Source organism: Streptopelia decaocto (assembly GCF_964273445.1).
Source record: "Streptopelia decaocto genome assembly, chromosome: 3".
In the NCBI taxonomy this organism is placed as follows: Eukaryota; Metazoa; Chordata; class Aves; order Columbiformes; family Columbidae; genus Streptopelia; species Streptopelia decaocto.
The window spans coordinates 75,233,431-75,252,798 of record NC_138656.1 but is presented as its reverse complement, the minus strand read 5'-3'; the positions used below and the strand labels follow the sequence as shown (position 1 = coordinate 75,252,798).

The window sequence follows — 19,368 nt, the reverse complement described above, 5'->3', positions numbered from 1 at the left end:
ACATCTTTGGAAGTTTATGTCTCCTAGAGGTCAACAAAACAGTCATCAGCAGCCACATAGATTTATTAAAGAAGAACCCACAGTAGTGAGGTCTTTTATCTATTCACTGCCCTCCCCACTTTCCCAATACTTAGGAGGCTGTTTCAATTCCAGGGGCTTCAAAACTGGTAGTTGTGCTACATTCTATCATTTTCCTATTCTACAGCAAAAGTTACTACTACCAGTCCCCTCTTCCCACCCCAAAGGCCTTTTGATCATTTATTATAAGGGCTATATGTTCATTAATCACAAAAATTACCCAAGACATTTGGTGTCAGAAAAAAAAAGGTACTACTTTTACATTTAAGGTTGCCTCAAGCTTTTCTTTCACAATAGAGGAGCCAGGAGATGCAGGATGGCTATTTCTCTGCACCCTGGCCAGGCAAACTCTTGCTACTCACTACAAGCAGTATACTATGAGTTCTCTTCCATGGTCCTCCTCATATTCAGTTCTGTATTTCTGATCTTGAAATATTCCAGCCCTGTTTCTCCAACTTAGATAAGAAAAGGCTCTGTTAGTGTGCTATTATCTCAAAGAAGGTTCTGCTACCTATAAGACAGGTGTATCTCTATACCTACTACAGAAGATATAACTTCCATGGGATTTAAAATCATCTAAGACTGCAAACTTTCACTGCCTTAAAAAGCTGTATAGTCTAATGAATCAGACTGCAACAGCCCTCCTCCACGGAAACTGAATTTGCCTTCACAACAACATGTGTAGTTTAGCTCATGATGCTGCAAAGCAATAATAATAATAATAATAATATGCATCACTTGTATGAATCAGTGGATACATCACTAGAAGACATCTGTCACCAACAGAAAGCCTATTTATTTCCAGAACTAGGGAAAAATAAGGATAATGATTTACAAATTACTTTTTATTGCCAGCTTAAGACAACAGAATCGACTAGTTTTTGAACAGCAAAAAAAAAAAAAATCTGAAGCCCTACTTGCAAGTTTACACTTATATTCAGGTCAGTTGTTAAAGGTATGTTTCATTAATAGATGAGATGATTATTCACAGAACCTACAGATAAGTCTGATTTGTACAAAGAAAGCTCAGTGAGGTCACTTTGCTAGTGAACCTTTCACATTCTCACTCACTGTCTCATTTTGAATCCCACTGTTCAAATTCTCTGAAAGAACCTTTCTTTTCTGGCAGCCCACAGAAAAGAAAACCTGAACATTTTCATGGGTTATTGTATAGAAAGGTGAGCACAGACTGATGATCAAATTGTTAAAAAGAGGTTCTCTTAAGGAAAAGTAATTCTAGGAACTGAATAACCCAACCAGGGTAAAAACATTTCATATTTCTCAAAAGTGTCAGATCAAAAGAGACCCTGTAGAGAAACAAAATGTACTAAATAAACATAGTAGCTAGGAGAGTGCAAAGAACCACAACAGGTTTTTATCCACTGGAAAAACATCAGTTCCCTGATAAACAGAATGACCACCACTACATCCCAACAGCACTTAACACATAGTGCTCCATCAAGAATTGTTAAATGCAACATGAAATATAGAACACATATTAGCTACAAAACTTAGGGTCTTTTGAAGCATTCATGTCAGGAAGATGGTTAGCTATCCCAGGACTTTGCACAATATAGCAGTAGTTCAAAAATAAAAGCTTAAGGAATCAGTTCCAGCAGTGACTTGTTCCATCTCCAATAACACAGTCCATACAGTATTTGTGCTGAATAAACTTGCTTTTGGGAGACTTCAAAGTCTCCAAATGGGCACATAGTTTTAACAGATTTTAACTGTATGTCTCCATTTTTCAAGTAAGTAGAATAGACATATTTCATTTCCAGGAAAGATACTACGAAAATAAATATAAACAAAATAAATATATGGCAGGGAATATCCAGATATGCTGGTTATTGGAATAAGCATTTTGTGCTAAAAGTGAAGGGTGAAGCTCAACACTGACTAAGAAGAAAAAAGAGCAGTGACACATTGCCCACTGAACGATCGTTTTCTGTCCTGGAATGTACATCATGCAGAATATCCTCAATAAAGGATATGTAAATGTGTCATTACAGGAATGAGGACTGATTTAAAGTAAATTAGACAGTCTTATTTTCAGCACTTCTTAGCTGAATGGTCAATATTGAAACACTAAAAAAAATGTTCTGTTAACAAGATGTTTTCCTCTTTATAACTACTACCAGTTGTTAGAATCTGAAAAACTGAACATAATGACAACAAACTTCAGGGTGTTCACCATACCTCAGCTCCACCCATCCATTTGGGTTCATCGGGAAATTCAGCACATAAGATGTCTTCCGACTGGTTAGTTCCTAATACATGATAATGCAGCTTTTGGTGCAGATTAGTTGAGGTCTCAGTGCCTAGTGAAATGCAGATATTTAAACCAATTAGCTCTCAAAGAAATCCAACAACCACCAAATAAAATCAGTGTCAACTTCTGTATTCCTTTCCATGTGAAAGAGAAGAGTATTTCAGCAGAGATAATTACAGTGGTTCGAGTCTACAGCCATCCCCCTCCAAATAAACAACAGTCCCCAAATCAAATAAAACTTCAAAGCACCCTGCAAACTTGTTCAAAGTTACCCTTTCCTTTATTTGCTGATAATACTATCTTCAAATCTAAAGATTTATAATTTCAGGCTTTGCTTTCTAGAAATACTAAGCACTCAAAGAAAAACAACAACAATCCCTGCCATCCTCTAATGATGTTTTTGCTCCCACTTCACCCTGGGCAGCTAAGGGGAGATTTATTGCTAATAAATATGCTAGAAATCTTCATACTTCCATTTGCTGAAAATGACAAAAAAAAAAAAAAGTCTTTAAAAACACTGCAAGAGGTGCTCCTTGATTTTTTTTAAATTTAATTCTTGCGACATTTTCCAACACTCCAGCTTCTGAAGTACAAAAGTGTTTAAAAGTAAAAAACACAAAGTGGGTATCTAACTTGCAAGTGTGGCAAAATGATAGGCTGCAGAAGCAAATATGGAGGCAAAATCTGGGCTCTCTCCAAGGTTTAACAAAGAGCACAGGTCCAGAAGAAACTTTTCAGTAGCACTGCCTTATAAGAAGAGCTTCTAAATTCCTCCTCTAGTGACACTCCTCAGCAATTTATTCCCCTTTGTGTGCTGCTCCTTAAGTTTTGCTAGCATATATATTTTGTGTTGCTGTGCTGTGAACCACAGATGAATTAATCTGGTTGAATAACAAAAACCTTATGCCCCAGATTGCTATTCATAAGGTCAGCCTCCCAAGCCAGTTCACCTACGCTTGCACAGATGCATAAGGGGAACAGATCTAAGTAAGCTGTCACCAGACATCAAATTCCAGCCAATAACACCCTGTATGAAAGCTAAATAAATCATTGCCGAGAAAAGGAAATGGAGCAGCAGACTTTTAAGAAAACACAGGCAGACAAGAGGATACTCACACTAACTGAGGACAGGCTTTGATCAGACAACATAAGCTGATATCTAATTGTATAAACTAGTATAGCTATTTATTTTCAGTATAAACTAGTAGAGCTCATTAATTGTTGCAACAATTACTGAAAAGATAATTTTGCTTCCATATAGCATGCAATTAGTACAACCATACTTACCATCACTTTTCCCATCTTGTTTTGGATAGCAGTTATAGAACATGCCTTTTCCATCATGGGTCCATGCCATGCAACTGAATTTAACTCTCTCTAGTGTATCTGGAAGATCCTCAGGACCTTCTACTTTCATAAACTTGATAGTAACCCAATCAGAGCCACTAGAACTCAGGCCATATGCAAAGTATTCACCATCTTCACTGAATGCATAACCTAGGAAGTTGGAACCAAACAAGATGAAATAAGAACCAGCACAAGGACTCAGCACTTTCAAAAAAAGTGTTTCTTATTTTGCCATAAAGCTTTGTATTATTTACTACCCACTAGCCAAATCCCAATGAAAGAGAGGTGAAATTGGGAAAGCAGTTAGAAAAACTGCATTCACCAAACACTGAGAGAAGAGAGTTTATCTTCTAAAAGACAGCGAAGGCAACTACATCTGCTATCATATTTGGTTTGTAGCACTTTTCCAGCAGTTGTGGGCTTCTCAAGTAGTTAACAGATCTGAGTTCAGACATGCATACTCAGTAAGTATGTTCATTAACATCGCTTATGCCCAACACCTGAATTATTATTTGAGTCATAACTTTTCTACTTCCCTGAGAATACTACTTCCCTGAAAATACACACAGGCAGAGAACTTAAAGTGATATTTTAAAAGAGAAACATGAAGTGCATCCTGAAATAAAGCAAATAGCACTTCAGTATTGGAGACACTGAAAACGAGCCCCTGCAAAGCCCTAAAAACTGAAGTAACTGGAAAAAATTGCCACTAGCATGCAAATGGATTAATAACCCATTACAACATAAGAGTGGCCATTCCGATTCAGACCAAGATTCCACCTAGCTATCCTCAGAAGGGGTCACAAGAAGATGTCTACTAAAGTAACACCAATGCAAGCACATGTAATATTTTCCTCAAATATTCTTACAACCTCTGGCCATTTTTAGCTTAGGACACGTCTTTTCCATGAAGTAGTTGGTTAATAATCCTCAGTACTTTCCTCCTCCTTGACCTTGTCCAGCCTGCCCTTAAACCCACAATAAGTTTTTTTTGCACCAACAACATCCATTGGTAAGGAGTCCTACAAATCTACTTCTGGTATGAACCACCACCTCCTTTTGTTTGCTTTGGACTCTACTCCCACCGCCTTCATTTGAAATCCCTTAATGCTTGTAATAGAAAAAATGTCAACTAAGCAATCCCTATTTATTCTCTCCATGCTACCGCATGCCACAAATAATTCTGTAGACCTCTATTTTACTCCTGCTAAATTGTCCCTTCTGTAACCTGACTGATCTGGGAACACTCAGTTGCTCCTGACCTTTGCTCCATACCCTTGATTGTTCCTACTGCCCTCCTCTGAACTGTATTTCAGAGCACGCTTTGAGCTAAGGGGACAGGAACTATATTCTATTCAATGCTACTGTATAACTCCCTGGGTTGCTAATGGTAATGGTGTCTTCTGTTCTCAGTTTCCTTCTTAATAATTTCTGACATTCGATGTGCTTGTTTGGCTGCTACCAAGAACCAAGCTGATATTTTCATGGAACTACCTATTACAGCCTAAGAATTGTTCCCAAATGGTCATGGTCAGCTCAGAGTCCATTCCATCCATTCCTCTACAAATGAGGTTAGGATTGTTTGTCCCCTGTGCACCACTTAATTTATCTGCACAGAGACTTCCACTTGTTAGTTTATTGCCCACTCACTATCCCTAAGGTCTTTCTGCATCTCTCCAGTCATTCTTCAGCCTTTACCTGGAGCAACATTTTATCATTGCCAAACTCTGCCACCACACTGCTCGCTCATTTGTGTAATATACAGGGTGTTTCAAAAAGGTGGACTCAGTGAAGTATATTTCATGATGGCAACATGTTACAATTACATAAAAAAATTAAACAGTTTAATGAGTTATCAAGCTTTAGTAACCTTTTTATAAATGGTCTATGTTCCCAAGTTGTAAGATTTTCATTCATGAGCCGTTCATGGTTGCAGAAATATAGAGGATATATCAAGAAGATAGACCCAATTTGAAATCACTATATTTCTGCAACTATGAACCTCCCATGAATGAAACTCTTACCACTTGAAAGGGCAAGGCATAGAGTTTCAAATCATTACTGCTAGATGCCTCTCCCAGCATACAAGCAGCCAGGTTGCCATAGTGAAATATACTGCTTTAAAATTTGGTCTGCTGTTTTGAAACACCTTGTATATGACCACAGTGAACAGTGCAAGTCCTGGCACAGACCCTGACAGAAGCCTACTGGTGATTTCCACTTCGAGAGCTGATCAGTTATTCCTGTCCCTGCCTTTTAAATTAAGTATTTATCAACACCAAGAATTTCTCCTCTTCTTCCATGGTTGTTGTTTATCCTAAGTGCATTTGGAAAGAGACTTTGTCATAAACTTTTTAGAAATACAGAAAGATTATATGAACCCTATCCTTATATCCACAACTTAAGGCAGGACTTCTCACTAAAAAATGCCGGACTGATTCTTTTCAGCTAGGTCACAATTAAAGAAGCATCCACTAACTCTTCCTTCTGGTTTTATTAACTGCCTTGTACAGACTTCAAGGACTTCTAGGTCCAAGAGTCTTGCTTCTACAACAAGCCAAGAGGGAGTGGGAAAATGGACAGCCAGCATGAAGTTAGAGCCCTAGTGAACGGAAATAATTACGTAATTTTTGTGTTAAAGAGTTGTGAAAGAAGATGTTGAGAAACTGAACCACATTAATTGTGAATACAATGGAGATTTAGAAGTGTTCTTCTGAAACAGCATAAAAATCCACATATGGCTATTGTGATTATTTTGATTAAAACAAGCCACTCTAGCTGTATTTTTATTGGTAAAGAGCTGGAAATCATTTCCAAATTCTCCTGAAGACCCAGACTTATTCAGCAGGAACTACTGCCTCACCAACCTCGTAAAGCCACAGTGCCATCATCAGAAAGCTTATTTGGATCAAGAAAAACTTTGGCATCAGCATCCAAGGAGTCTTGTACATATAAAACTCGCTGGTTCTGCAGTCCTGTATTGTAGAAGTGAAAGTACCTAAAAGAACACAAGAGGGAAAAATAAGTACATTCAGATTTTGAGTGAGGCAAGCAAGAAAAACTTGTATGAGATTGTCATGAAGTGATTAAAAGACAGATAAATACATAAGGGAAACACAAGCTTCACAGCAGAGTAGGAATCATGGTTTCCCCTGTGGCCATCAGGGATTTAACTGTCCTCTGTAGGTGCCTTTATCTCCCCCTTAATACAGAAGCCCAGACATCAATTTCCAGGCCTCTAAAAATGAAAGGAATCTCATCCCAACATTATATAGATTGCATAGAGGAGACTGTAGGACGCAATGAAAATATGTTTTAAAAATAAAAGCTGCATTAGCACAGTGCATTTCAAACAAAGCTAAGTATACTCTAAATTCTATATAACTGTCTATGTGAAACAGCTCTGGCCTTAGCGTTTCTCTGTTACAAGTATTGGCACAGGTTTCCATCTCCTATGTTAAAAGCTTTGTCATTCATACAGCTGCTTTCAACCTGTACCATGTTGTAGACAGATATTCAAATGAAACAGATCTGAAATTATTTCATCTGTAGAATGAGGGGCAACAGGCACAGACTGAAGCATAGGAGGTTCCACCTAAACATAAGGAGAAACTTCTTTACTTTGAGGGTGCCAGCGCCCTGGAATCGGCTGCCCAGAGAGGTTGTGGAGCCTCCTCTGGAGACATTCAAAACCTGCCTGGACACATTCCTGTGCAATCTGCTCTAGGTGAACCTGCTTTAGCAGGTGGGTTGGGCTAGATGATCTCCAGAGGTCCCTTCCAACCCTAACCATTCTGTGATTCTGTATTTCCCAATGTCTATAAAACTGCATGTGTTTTGAAAAATTTGCAGGAACAGAGAATCACAGAATTCTCTTTAGTGAGATATACTCTTCATATCAGAATACACTACAGAGCACAAAGAAATTAATAACTGTATTCTATGCAATTCATAAGTACTACACTTCTGTTCCTTCATAGGACTCCTGAGTTTTACTATGAAAATCTGTGACGTAATAAATCAAAGAGCAGCTTCACCTGTGGGAACAGAAGAATTGATGGGGTTATGTTCAAACCTAAACATGAGTTCACATATTCCCTAAGGCAGCCCAGTACTTGGATACAAGCACAGCAATGTGGCAAACCCAGAAGGGGAAACTACACTCAGAAAGACCTGGCTAACAATCTGAACTAGTAATATCTTCAAATAATAATGTGAGTGAAAAAACTGAAAGATTCAAAGGAACAGAAGAAAAAGATATGTGATTTTCCATTTGACTGTGCATTTTCTAGCCAATTTCACCTTTGCAATGCTGGGCAATAAGCTGGGAAGCAAAGGTCAAACAATGTGACAGGCACAGCACCTCCCTGGACACTCTTCCTTTCTGCAGATTCTACAGAATAGCTCATCAGACACTTTTAGCAGCCATTCTTCAGCAGAAAATTGAAGTAATTAAATATAAGAATTTCTAAGTGACATGTGAAGTTTAGGTAGTTCTTCAAATAGAACAGTTCCTCCTACAGCCCCTTACTAAATGTTATTTAACTTGGTAGATCCCTTTTTATCTCCTCAAACACCATAATATATGGGGTTTTGGTATGATTTTTAAACCACTGTGATTTAAGTTCAGCGCATGCCAAGAAATAGAGTAATACTCAGAAAAGCTAAAAACGTTATCTATTAAAATCAAAGTCTCATAAATTAAAGGACATCAAGTTCCTGGCATAAACATTCTTCCTGAAGGACAGTCAGCTGCATCAAATTAAGACTTCTTATCTCTAGTAGAGACTATATTAATCACTGCCACGAGCACTTCCACAACATCAGGCCTGATCAGCATTGAAGGCATGTTTACACTGCACAAGGAGAATGGGTCAGAGAATCCAGAGCGGTCGCTGATCAGGTGTGCTCCAGAACCAGACTTAGCATAGTTACATCTGCATGAGCATCACATGCAGACTAATAAGCTTTGCTCAACAAGGCTTACTTTCCTGCATGCAGCACTGTCCTGAGCAGCTCCACTGATTCTGGGCTTAAACCTCACACTGATGTACTGTGCCACAACAGTGACAACTTAAATCAACATCAGCTTGGGTTCGCTCCCCACAATATATGTACAACACACAGTACAGAATTTCCCTCCCTTAGGAACAAGTATCCACACCCTCCTCACAACATAAGGCAGATAACTAAAGAGTAGCAGATCTCCCTCAATATCTGTGCAGAAATCTTAAGGCAATGAGACAACTTCTGCTCTTTCCTGTGGATGACAGTGAAAACACACCTGGCACATCCAGGTGGTCACTCAGTGAGGATCAAACAAACTGAAAATACTGAATAAGACTGTGTTTCCCATTATTAAGAATGGCTGGTTGTTTGCACTACCTCTTTTTGAACGGCTAAAACAACCCTTAGTTAAACAGCATTTTCATCCCTTTGCTCCCTTTCTCTAGATGGCTAGTATTTCCGAAAGAAGTCAGATAAAATCGAGTAGGAGCTGCAGTCTCCAACCTTTAAGTAACCCACAGAAGCACCATCTCTTTACCTAGCCACAGAATTAAAACAGGGATATAAGTAGATTAGGTATTGGAATACAGCAGGATTTCTTTATTTCTTAGAAGAGAGATCTTTTTGCATCAGTCGCCTTCAGTCCTCCAAATAATTCTTCCCCTATCTCTTGCAGACACAGGAGCTGTTTTTCACTACTTTTCACTGGCTACGACTGAACAAAAATCCTACCAGCTGCTCCAGGTAGGACCGACATAAGAGCAGTACTCCAGTAAATATTTAGAACAACATGCACATGACAGACTTGGGGTGTTTTCAGGATGAGGTGCCTTTAATTATACTGACAGTGACCAACCTTGAAAGAAAGTCCCCAAAGTTTTATTTTTACAACAATTACTCTAGAAAGTTGTCAGGGTTTTGATAATCTCACAATTCTTCCTATAAAAAGAAAATACGGCAAAAGAACAAGATAATATGACCGGAAATTGGAGCCAGTCAAGCACCTTGTGCTCCGCATCATGCAACCATATATGGTATTAACATTGGCTTACTTTTTCTACTTCCCAACTATAATGGAATAAATGTAACTTATAATTTGTTTTCCAAACTAGTCATTGTTTTTTACTTGTTTTACATTAATCACCACCTACAAAGACATTTCTCACATACCTTTTTCCTTTCTTGAAGTGGCAACTGTACTTAGGATAATCATAGAGTTCAGTCATTCGTTCCTTGAACAGTCCTCTGACAGGACACTGCTCAAGAAAGGGAACTGTAAGCTTGTTCTGAGCCTCCACAAATGCCTGAAAGAAAACAATCCATGAGTCAACATGAACTTAAGCAGAAATGTGTATTTCCTACAGAAAACACTATTTTCTGAAGCAATGCATCGCAGACATCTTTCCCTCCATTCAGGTTGTGTAGAGTTACACCCGAAGGCTTGCATAGTTATTTGCATTATGCCACAATACTGTAATAAGACTGATCTTATATCTTCAATAATGTCTCTCTGTGACATGTATAACCAGTGGTTCAAAGACAAACTAGATTCCTGCAATTGCCCTTTAAAAAGCCCTCAAACCTCACGCTTTTAAAAACTCCCCTTGTATTTGCCTAAATGACATAGAAAAGCTAACTTATAGAATATACCTATAGGAAATACCATCTTTCCTTGCTTCACCACAAATATACAATACTCCAATGATGATACAAAATGTCACATGCTCTGTCTGTTCATCCTATTAACATAATACACACGATCAGTCCCAGGCGGTATTTCTTGGAAAGGCCAAAGTACTATCCACAGACCAGTTCTTAGTTACAAAAGGCAAGAACACCTTATCTCTGAGAAGAGACCTTTGAGGAACCTGGTTTCTTCAAAACACTACCTCCTACTGACAACCACTTCAGGACTGTGGCCAAAACCATTAACACTCCAGCTGCTTGTTAGTGGCTGCCACTCCCATGGCACACATGGAAAAACTGGTGCTGTACTGGCGTTTCACCATCCCTATTTATAGCACAGGATGTTAACATAAAACTAATAAGGTGAACCACAGCTGCTAAGAAGCAGACATACAGGCTCTTCTGTCTCTAACATGGAGTAGGAAGGACAGGACACACCATGTGTGGCTGTAATTCACAGCCAGATGTTGCAATGATGGCTGCAGTATCACTATCGGACCCCAGCCTCTCACCTCCAGCCTGAAACCCCATCCGCCCACCTCTTGCTTACACAGGTCTCTTCCCCAGTTGCTTTGAAAGAGGCTGTTGTTTCTACCTGTCCTGAACCTGTCACACAGTAAAGAGATCGACACATGATAATATCTGAGCCATGCTTCACCACAGGGCATGACCCACAGGAGCTGCGAGGCTACAATCCATATTCCACAACTTGTGTTTCACAGTTCTTCAGAAAAGACAGCTGGTGCACAGAGTACCTGGCACACACTTACCAATTGCTATCAACGTTTACTCATTTTTTAATTCTTCAGGTGAAAGAGAGGAAAGAACAGTACATTAAACTCTTTCAGCAGCATTTTACAGACATTTCACACAGCAAGAGGCAAGCACACAGGGTAAGCAGAGGGACACGTTCCCTCCCACTTGTCTCGCTGCCACAGCAGTGCACAGCCAAGAGCTGCATGACATGCCAGGTTGTGTTTTCAGAGAGCTGGCAGGCCAAAATGTAAAGGAGAAAACACTGGCAGGCCAAAATGTAAAGGAGAAAGCACATTAATTATGGGGAGTCTCCACTTAAGAGGTATTTGTTCATGTCTAACAAAGCATACAGAAACTGATAAGCTTTAAGCCTGTGAGTGCAGAATTAGTAATGCCCTAAGAGCACTTGGCTAAGTGTTGAAGCATATTAGTTTAAGAACACGTGGGCTAGTTACACACAGGTCACCACTCAAGGATGACACAAAAAACAAGCACTATAGCACTGAAAAGGAACAGATACAGATGGCTAACAATCACGACTTCTGGAACTTTACTCAAAATTAGGCTCTATGCATCAGCAAGGATCAAGTCAGGAAATGATCCCGTGAGAGAAAAGGAAGGGAAGAGGTAAATACATTGCCAAGGAATGGCCAATTTTTGCTTCCGCTCTCCCTTTGAGCATTATACTGGCATAGACAGCTTTACAAGCCAAGATGGCAAAACAGCACATCCCAGTGGTAAGTCAAAACTGCATGAAGCTTCCACATTGTACCACTACAACTGTCTTCTCCCGACCTGATCAGATGATTAACTTAATCAAATCTACCCCAAAATTATTACTTGTATCTGAATTTGTTTTCTCTAAATGGAAACACATGAATTACCACAGACACAAAAAATCTAAACAGCACATGCTACACAAATAAGCTAATTACTCAGAAGCGCTGTGACATTTTCAGAAAAAGAGATGCCACACAAAACCATGTATAAAACCATCCATTGTACTGGATGGGCAAAATCACTTTGCAGTTGCATTTAGTGGACAGAAACTGGCACACATCTTTGCTTGATCTATCAATAACCTAACCAAAATGGTAACATTGCAGCAGGGGTACAATGGAACTGTGCGTTACTCAGTTTTAACTGCAGTCACATATTACCACATCTGCTTTAATTACTGGTGCTCAAAGAGGAGACACTAACTTTCTTTACAAGCATTCATTGCACAAGAGCATGCTTACATACTAACTATTGCACTCACTGAGTTACTAGTAATTTTACTTTTACAGGAACTTAATGTATTTTTCCCATTTCCATTTAGTATGTATTATACTAAAGATTCCAAGACTATTTGTAAAAGGGAATGCCATTGCTATCTAAAAAAAGGAAGTAGGAATTACAGGTTTTTGAAAGAGTTCCACCAAGCAGAATCCAGTATAGTTTGCAAACTCTGTTCTTACACTTTTGAGCACAAGGTTGCACTCATGTTCAAAAAGCAATACATAATTGAAACGTTGCTCCAGGTAAAGTACGAGAAATGATGTTGTCAGCAGAAACTCACAGTAAACAACTGCACCCACCACACTGAGCTAAACAGATGCCACCCGGGCTATAGTGTGAACAGTAGCTCTATACATCTTCAGGAGCCTACAGAGAAAGATCTGTATTTTACCTGTAGAAATCTGCATCTGACAATCTATCATAAGCCTTGAACCAGGACAGAATTTGCTAACAGAAGAAAAGACAGAATAAGGGTCCAAGCAAAGCATATGCTTATTGGTGCTTCAGAAAATAAGGTAATTTGAAAAGCCAAAGAATTTATAAAGCATTGTACTAAGAGCAGAGATGTTTTACTTGAGGCTGAAATGTTTGGCCATGTCAGGCCAACTCTTTTTCTGGGTTTTTTTTTGTTGTTGTTGCCATTGTTGTTGTTTATGGTTTTTGTTTTGTTAGTTTGTTTTTAAGTGTAACTAAATTTAATCTAAAAAGCACATGCTACAAAATTTTTTAACTATGCATTTTTACAACCTATCAGCTTCCTACGTGCCACTAAGCTATTCTCTTGATTAGATACCAATTTCCGCTGACAGTATACTTTCCAAGAAGTCTTAAAATACAAATTGTTCTAATATTACCAGTCTTTGTTATTAATCTGTAAAGTATTCACAGTTTCTTAAACAGTTATCCCCAAAATCTTCACATATATCTTCTCAGTAAAAGGCAGCTCAGTGCAATTCCTACAAGAGGGCACATACTTTTTTTAAGTACTACAAAATAAAATTAAGCAGATTTCTGGTGGCTTGCCTCTTAGCATTTACTTTTGTATTTAGCAATGAAAATTTCAAAGTGCATTTGGAAATTCATCAAAACGTGAATGAAATACTGGTCAATTATGACTCCAAATCCATTTAATTGTCGTTCTGAGAGTTTCAATTCTTGTCTTAATCCAAACACACACCTGTTCATAAAACACAACTCAACTGTGTATGCTACATGATGGCTGCTCTTTCATCCCTTCTCCATCCCTCACGTCTGAGACAAGCTACACATCACTGCCTACACTGTCAGCGAGTTAAGGTACCGTATATGACTGACAGAGTAGCAAAATACTTCGCTTCAGTAAAAAAAAAAATTATTTCCCAAAAAGTGTAAAAACAAAACAAGAAGTTGAAAAGTCAAACCAAGCCAAACCCAAGACAACAGTAAAAATATGTTTTTTTCAGTTGTGGCTTATGTCATCACCAGAAGTGTTTTACCAGCATAGCATAAACATTTCAGCTGTATCAGGGATGCCTCCTCAGTTTGTCTTAAAGGTCAATGGTCAAACAGCAACAGAGCATGAACTGAGCTTCTGCACTTCCTCATCTGACCAGGGACTCAGCTTTTATTTACCTGTCCAGAGAAGGGAGTTTTTTTTGCTTATAGCTGCACATGGCTACACCAACCAAGCAAACAGAGGGGAAAAAAAAGTGATATTGAAAAAAGTGATACAGCACATAGTTCATAAACACAGAAGCGTGTACTTCTTGAACCAGAGCTTTTCCACAGGAAACTGAAGATGCGGCTTGATGATTGGTTTAATCAGCTCTAAGACTGCAAATCTGCAGGACGTAGTTCTGGTTAGCCACTTGCAGATTTCAATAACCTCATTTTTATAGCAGATACATACACTGCACATGGAATGAGATCATCTTGGACCTGGCTGAAAAGTTTCTAAACCTATTTGACTTTCACCTAATTAAAAGTAGGCTGTGGGCTGCTAGAAAAGGAAAGATGCCATTCTTGAACCATCTTAGAGCCAACATGTGGCCTTGGGGGGACCTAGATTATGTGTGTGTGCCAACAGAAAACTAATCCACCAAAGGCTTCCCCTCCAGAACACCACCTTGTGGTGGCTATACCTGTGCAAGGGAGGGACAGAAACATTCAGGTCAGTGCAAGAAGGAGGAGAGAGGGCAGAGGTAAAACACAGAACCACCTGACTTAACGGAAACCTGCAAACTACAGTGGATCGGGTACAGTACTATCTGCACTCTACTCTCACTGCAAAAATACCTGATTAAACCAATTACCAAAAAAAAGAACCAAAAACAACAACAACAACAAAATGAACCACCACCAACAACAAAATAACACCCTTTCATGTTGACGTGTTTTTAAGCTGCTATATGTAAAAGTCCACAAGATAATTTGGACTAGCCACAGGAAAAATTGGTATGATTCTTTATACTCAAAGCTGTTGTGGACAATTTATTTCAATCTCAGTCCCGTTAACCCTACAGTGAACATCAGGTGAAACTAATAAAAATTACAGAGATAAAACCAATTTCACTTGCCTGAGCTTCTTCCTTCATGCTTCAAGAAACAGTAAACTTAATGTTTCACTGACTCACATCAACACAGAAACAAAGTGAGGCCTACCCATTTATTTTCTATGGCCACATCAATGCTTTATATGACTATTTCTGCTAAATCCAGAAAGCAGAATTCCAACATATTTGTGCATCTGTTTGACACCACACACCACATAATTTTGACTGTTTGTATGTGAGAAACGGTTCCTAACTTAAAAAAATCAATGACGTTCAGTGTTTACTCTTGGCATAAACCAGAATTTTCACTGTTACACATACTCAAATCAAGGAAGAATGTTGTAACAGAAACAAAATAGGGGCTCTTTCACTACAGATGTGCATGGACAGTCAAGGAATTCTTCTTCTAGTTCTGTACTTAATACATAGAAAATTAAAGGTATCCTTTTGTTGCAGGTGTACACAGGATATTTTTACTTTTCCCCCCAAACAGCTGGAGGTTTGGGACATTAAGGAGTGCCTAAAGAGAGCAAGTGACTTGGAAGAAGACTGGGAAGGACACAGGTCTCGAGGTCAATGACTTGAAGGTTTTAAAATTCTAAGAAGCACGCTCCAAATTCTCTCTGAAGCCTGCACAATCATTCAATTGCCTCTACACCGGTGTCTGGTTATTCTTTGATCGGGTAAGTGCAGAATGGCTATTCCACAGGAGTCCTGCAAACTATCTCAGGAACTTGGAGATAAAACTATTAAGAAAAGCTACCAATAAAGAACAGCCATCAGCAACCTCTGCTACAGAGCACATAGTGAGTGATAAAGCAGACAAAAGGAGTTTAGCACTTCAAGATTATTTATTCTGACCTCTTCTATGAAAGAGGAAGAACAGCAAAATAGTTTAATTTGCTTTGTTAAGTAACTCCTGGAACTTCAGAGGAAGATGACATACTTAAAAACACAGGAACTCTCTCCACTCTTTGCACTATACTACTACTATAATGCAAAATTCTGCCAAGGCGTGTGTTTTTTAGTGTCTAGGCAAGTAAGATTTAATTGTATTTTTGTTTTACCAATGTGACATCTTGTGTCTGGGCTGCTGCATTTTTATGAGCAGCCTATAATCCCCCAATCCTTATTTTGTGTCCTAGATATAAACTACAACCTCTCACCTAACCTGTTTGCAGTAAGTGGTGAGAGTATCGAACATGGAGCCACAAAATTCAGGTCTTGGCATTTTCTCAATCCTGATGCTTCCACAGGATCCTTAAAACCACTTTAATAGATATATGTAAGGCCTATACAAAAGAAAGACATAACGATACTTCCCCACACATATAACCTTCTGAATTTTGCACAAAACCGTCCTACGCATTCTGTTTCTTAAGAATGCCAGAAAAACAAAACAAAACCCAACAAAACCTCCCAATTTAATAAATATCTAATTGCCACTGTTAACATCTATGGCAGAGTTTTTCAGTAAAACTTGATTCCAAATAAACCTTTTTAATCCACACGAGCCTATGCTGGTAGATTTGTAAGTAGGGAACAGGATCCTGCCTGTACACATTTCATCTTGCTCTTGACAGTTACAGTAAGTAAGTTCTATTTGACCACCATCTAGCTGATCAAGAGGTACTATGTAAGCATAGGCATGAGAGAACCTAAAAGGAATCTCACTAAAGGAAAGCCACCCTGCATGATACTTTTAAATGGAGATCCTGCTGTCCACCACCTTTCTAACACAACCACGCTGGAACTACAGTTATCACAAAATTGTTAGCCATTACAGAGGAAATCCTCTCCACGCTGCCCCCCCCCCACCCCTTTCTGGCCATCACCCCTGCAACTCCTTATGCCATGAATATCAGAGGAACTGCCTCACAATCAGATGCTGTTATTTTTCAGGATTCTCTCTCACTGAAAGACCAGTTACAGCAGACTGCAGGCTGAAAACACTGCAGCACCTCCAATCTGTAATGAAACTGACAAAGCCTAACTTCGGGAGGAAAGTTTGGTTTTTTTTTTAAATGGGGTATTAAAAAAAAAAATCACACACTTTGTATGACAAAAGCAACCCAAAGGAGTTTTCTTTCTACCCTTTCCTAACTATTTTATTATGGCAATTTTAGATGTACTTAGGACAGGGGATAAAATGTTCTAAAATCAGAGTGTTTCTCTTCAGTGTGACAACACCTCCTTGAGCACTCAAATTGTCTTAGAAAAATGGGTGCAAGGTAAAAAGGCCTTAATTTTCCAAATTCTGTGATCTAGATTATGCCAAGTGTTCCAGTCTTCCCCCATTGATGCAAAGGTACAAAATAATGGCATTGCTTTTGGCATCATAAGATATCAAGTGTACTACACGTACATTCACTACGTAAGTTTTCAAAAAGTATTGTCAGGTCCTTCAAAAACAGAGTACCCATGCACTTACTCTATAGAAGAGAACTATGTCAAAACAGCCACTCCTGTATGAAGAAAAGTTACCTTTGTCTGTTCACTATCAGGATCTTCAAGCCAGCAGTATGGGTCACTTATTTTACACCCATGGTAATCAAACACCTGAATTTAAAAAAGACAATACTTTAGAAAAAGACATGCACACAAGTAAACACTACTCATCAAGATGAAGGGCATTTGAAATTTCACAAGAGCATACAGTGCTAAGAAGTAAAGAAAGAGAAGAGCAACACCTTGCTCCCAGATGAGTTGCTAATATTAACATCCTTCAGTGAAGGCAGGAGAGTTATTCTCAGAAAAAAAAACACTGAGCACCAAAGAAATGCAGAACATGAACACAAATTCCTTCCACGAGACAGATTAGTGAAGTAAAAAACCAAATAACTAAAAAACCTCCAACCAAACAAAAAAACCTCAATGCCAAACAACCCCAAACCTCCTCCAAACCCAGGTGTTCAAGTCAAATCACAAAATCTGATTACTAGATGCACTCATATGCAAGTGTCTCTGGCTTAGCCCTCCCCACTATTGCTACTCACAAACGTGTGAGTAAAGTACATATATAAATTAAAGGAAAAAAAGTGAAGAAGACTAACACATGTGGTTGAATTTATCTCCTTCCTTCCTCCAGTACACAAAATAAGACTAAATACCTGCTGTTAGGAGTTACACAGTTCAGCCTTTTACTCAACTATGAAAGTAAATACTTGATTTTTTTCCAGTGTTAGTTCACGTTGGCAAACATTTAGGTTCAAAACTGATGTTAGTCCTGTAAATAATTCCTGGGCTGGCGCCTAAAGCACAATCCTTTGCAAAAGGAGAAGAAAACCGAACGCGTTTCAGCCAAACTCAAACAGTGATCCTCGGTATCAAGTTACGGTTGGAACACAAGGAGACAGCCCAGCTTGCAGATATGCTATCACATAAAAATAGACCGGTTGTTCCTCCGCTACCGCTGTCCAGCCCAGGTGCAGGCCTGGATTCCCCAGACAGGCAGCGGAGCCAGAAGCTCCGGGACTCGCTCTCCCGACTCGGCACGGCGGCCCGACCCGCTCCCGCCGGCCCAGCCGGGCGGCGGCCCGGGCCCTGCACACGCGGGACGTGCCCGCGGGCACCGGAGCCACCAATCCGGCTTTTCACGAGCCCCAGCAGCCGCCGCGGCCCACAGACGGGAAAAAAACGAGACCCTTTAAACGCAGCACGCTGGACTTCAAGGGCCCAAGCGGAACAAAGCCCTGAAAGCCGAGGAAGCACTAACCCTCCCGGGGCGGCCCTCAGCAGCACCCAAGGTGCCGACCAGACATGCTGCTTCCGCGGCCGGGCCCGGCGGCCGCCACACGCCGGCGGGCTGCCCTGGCGAGGGCCGTACTCACGGCGGTCTCGTCGCGGTACACCTCGGGGTACTGGAAGGCCTGCATGGTGCGCGGAGAGAGGCGAAGGGAAGAAGAGGAGCAGGACGAAGAGCAGCGCGGAAGCGGCCGCAGTGCCGGGGTCGGGGCTGCCAGCAGCAGGCGTGCGGCGCGGGCCAGGCGGAGCGCCGCCGCCATCCGTCCCGCCCCCTGCCGGCGAGCCGCGGCCCGGCCCGGGCGAGAGAGGCAGCCGGCGGCACGGCGCGTCACACGGCGCCCCCTGCAGGGAGCCGCCGCGCAGGCAGAGGCTGGTGCCGGAGAGCCGGGCGGGGCGGGAAGGACAGGCCGCGGGGGAGGGGGACGGACCACGGGCGTCTGCAGCAGCCTGGCTCTTATCACAGAATCACTGAATGTTAGGGGTTGGAAGGAACCTCGAAAGATCATCTAGTCCAATCCCCCTGCCGGAGCAGGAGCACTCCCCTCCTGGTGCACCCCGCTCCGGCAGCGGCGTTGTTTCACTCCACACCACCCGTCCAACGGGTTTCATCCTCCTTACAGCGTTGTTGTGAATTGCAAGTTTGCTCTCTTGAGTGCAAAGTGCCAA

The 19,368-nt window shown here is 40.4% G+C and overlaps 1 protein-coding gene across 1 annotated transcript in view; it reads right to left on the bottom strand.

The window, feature by feature from the left end:
• The window catches only part of PREP (prolyl endopeptidase), a 104,716-nt gene extending 85,739 nt beyond the window's left edge, over nt 1-18,977 (bottom strand). Inside the window, exons 1-6 of the mRNA XM_082047852.1 lie at nt 18,789-18,977; nt 17,443-17,517; nt 9,875-10,008; nt 6,565-6,695; nt 3,638-3,847; nt 2,278-2,399 (exon numbers count right to left, since the gene is read on the bottom strand). Of these exons, the coding sequence (XP_081903978.1) occupies nt 2,278-2,399; nt 3,638-3,847; nt 6,565-6,695; nt 9,875-10,008; nt 17,443-17,517; nt 18,789-18,962 (846 nt within the window). The 5' untranslated portion in view covers nt 18,963-18,977. The remainder of the gene's footprint in view (nt 1-2,277; nt 2,400-3,637; nt 3,848-6,564; nt 6,696-9,874; nt 10,009-17,442; nt 17,518-18,788) is intronic.
• Nucleotides 18,978-19,368: the final 391 nt, after the last annotated feature.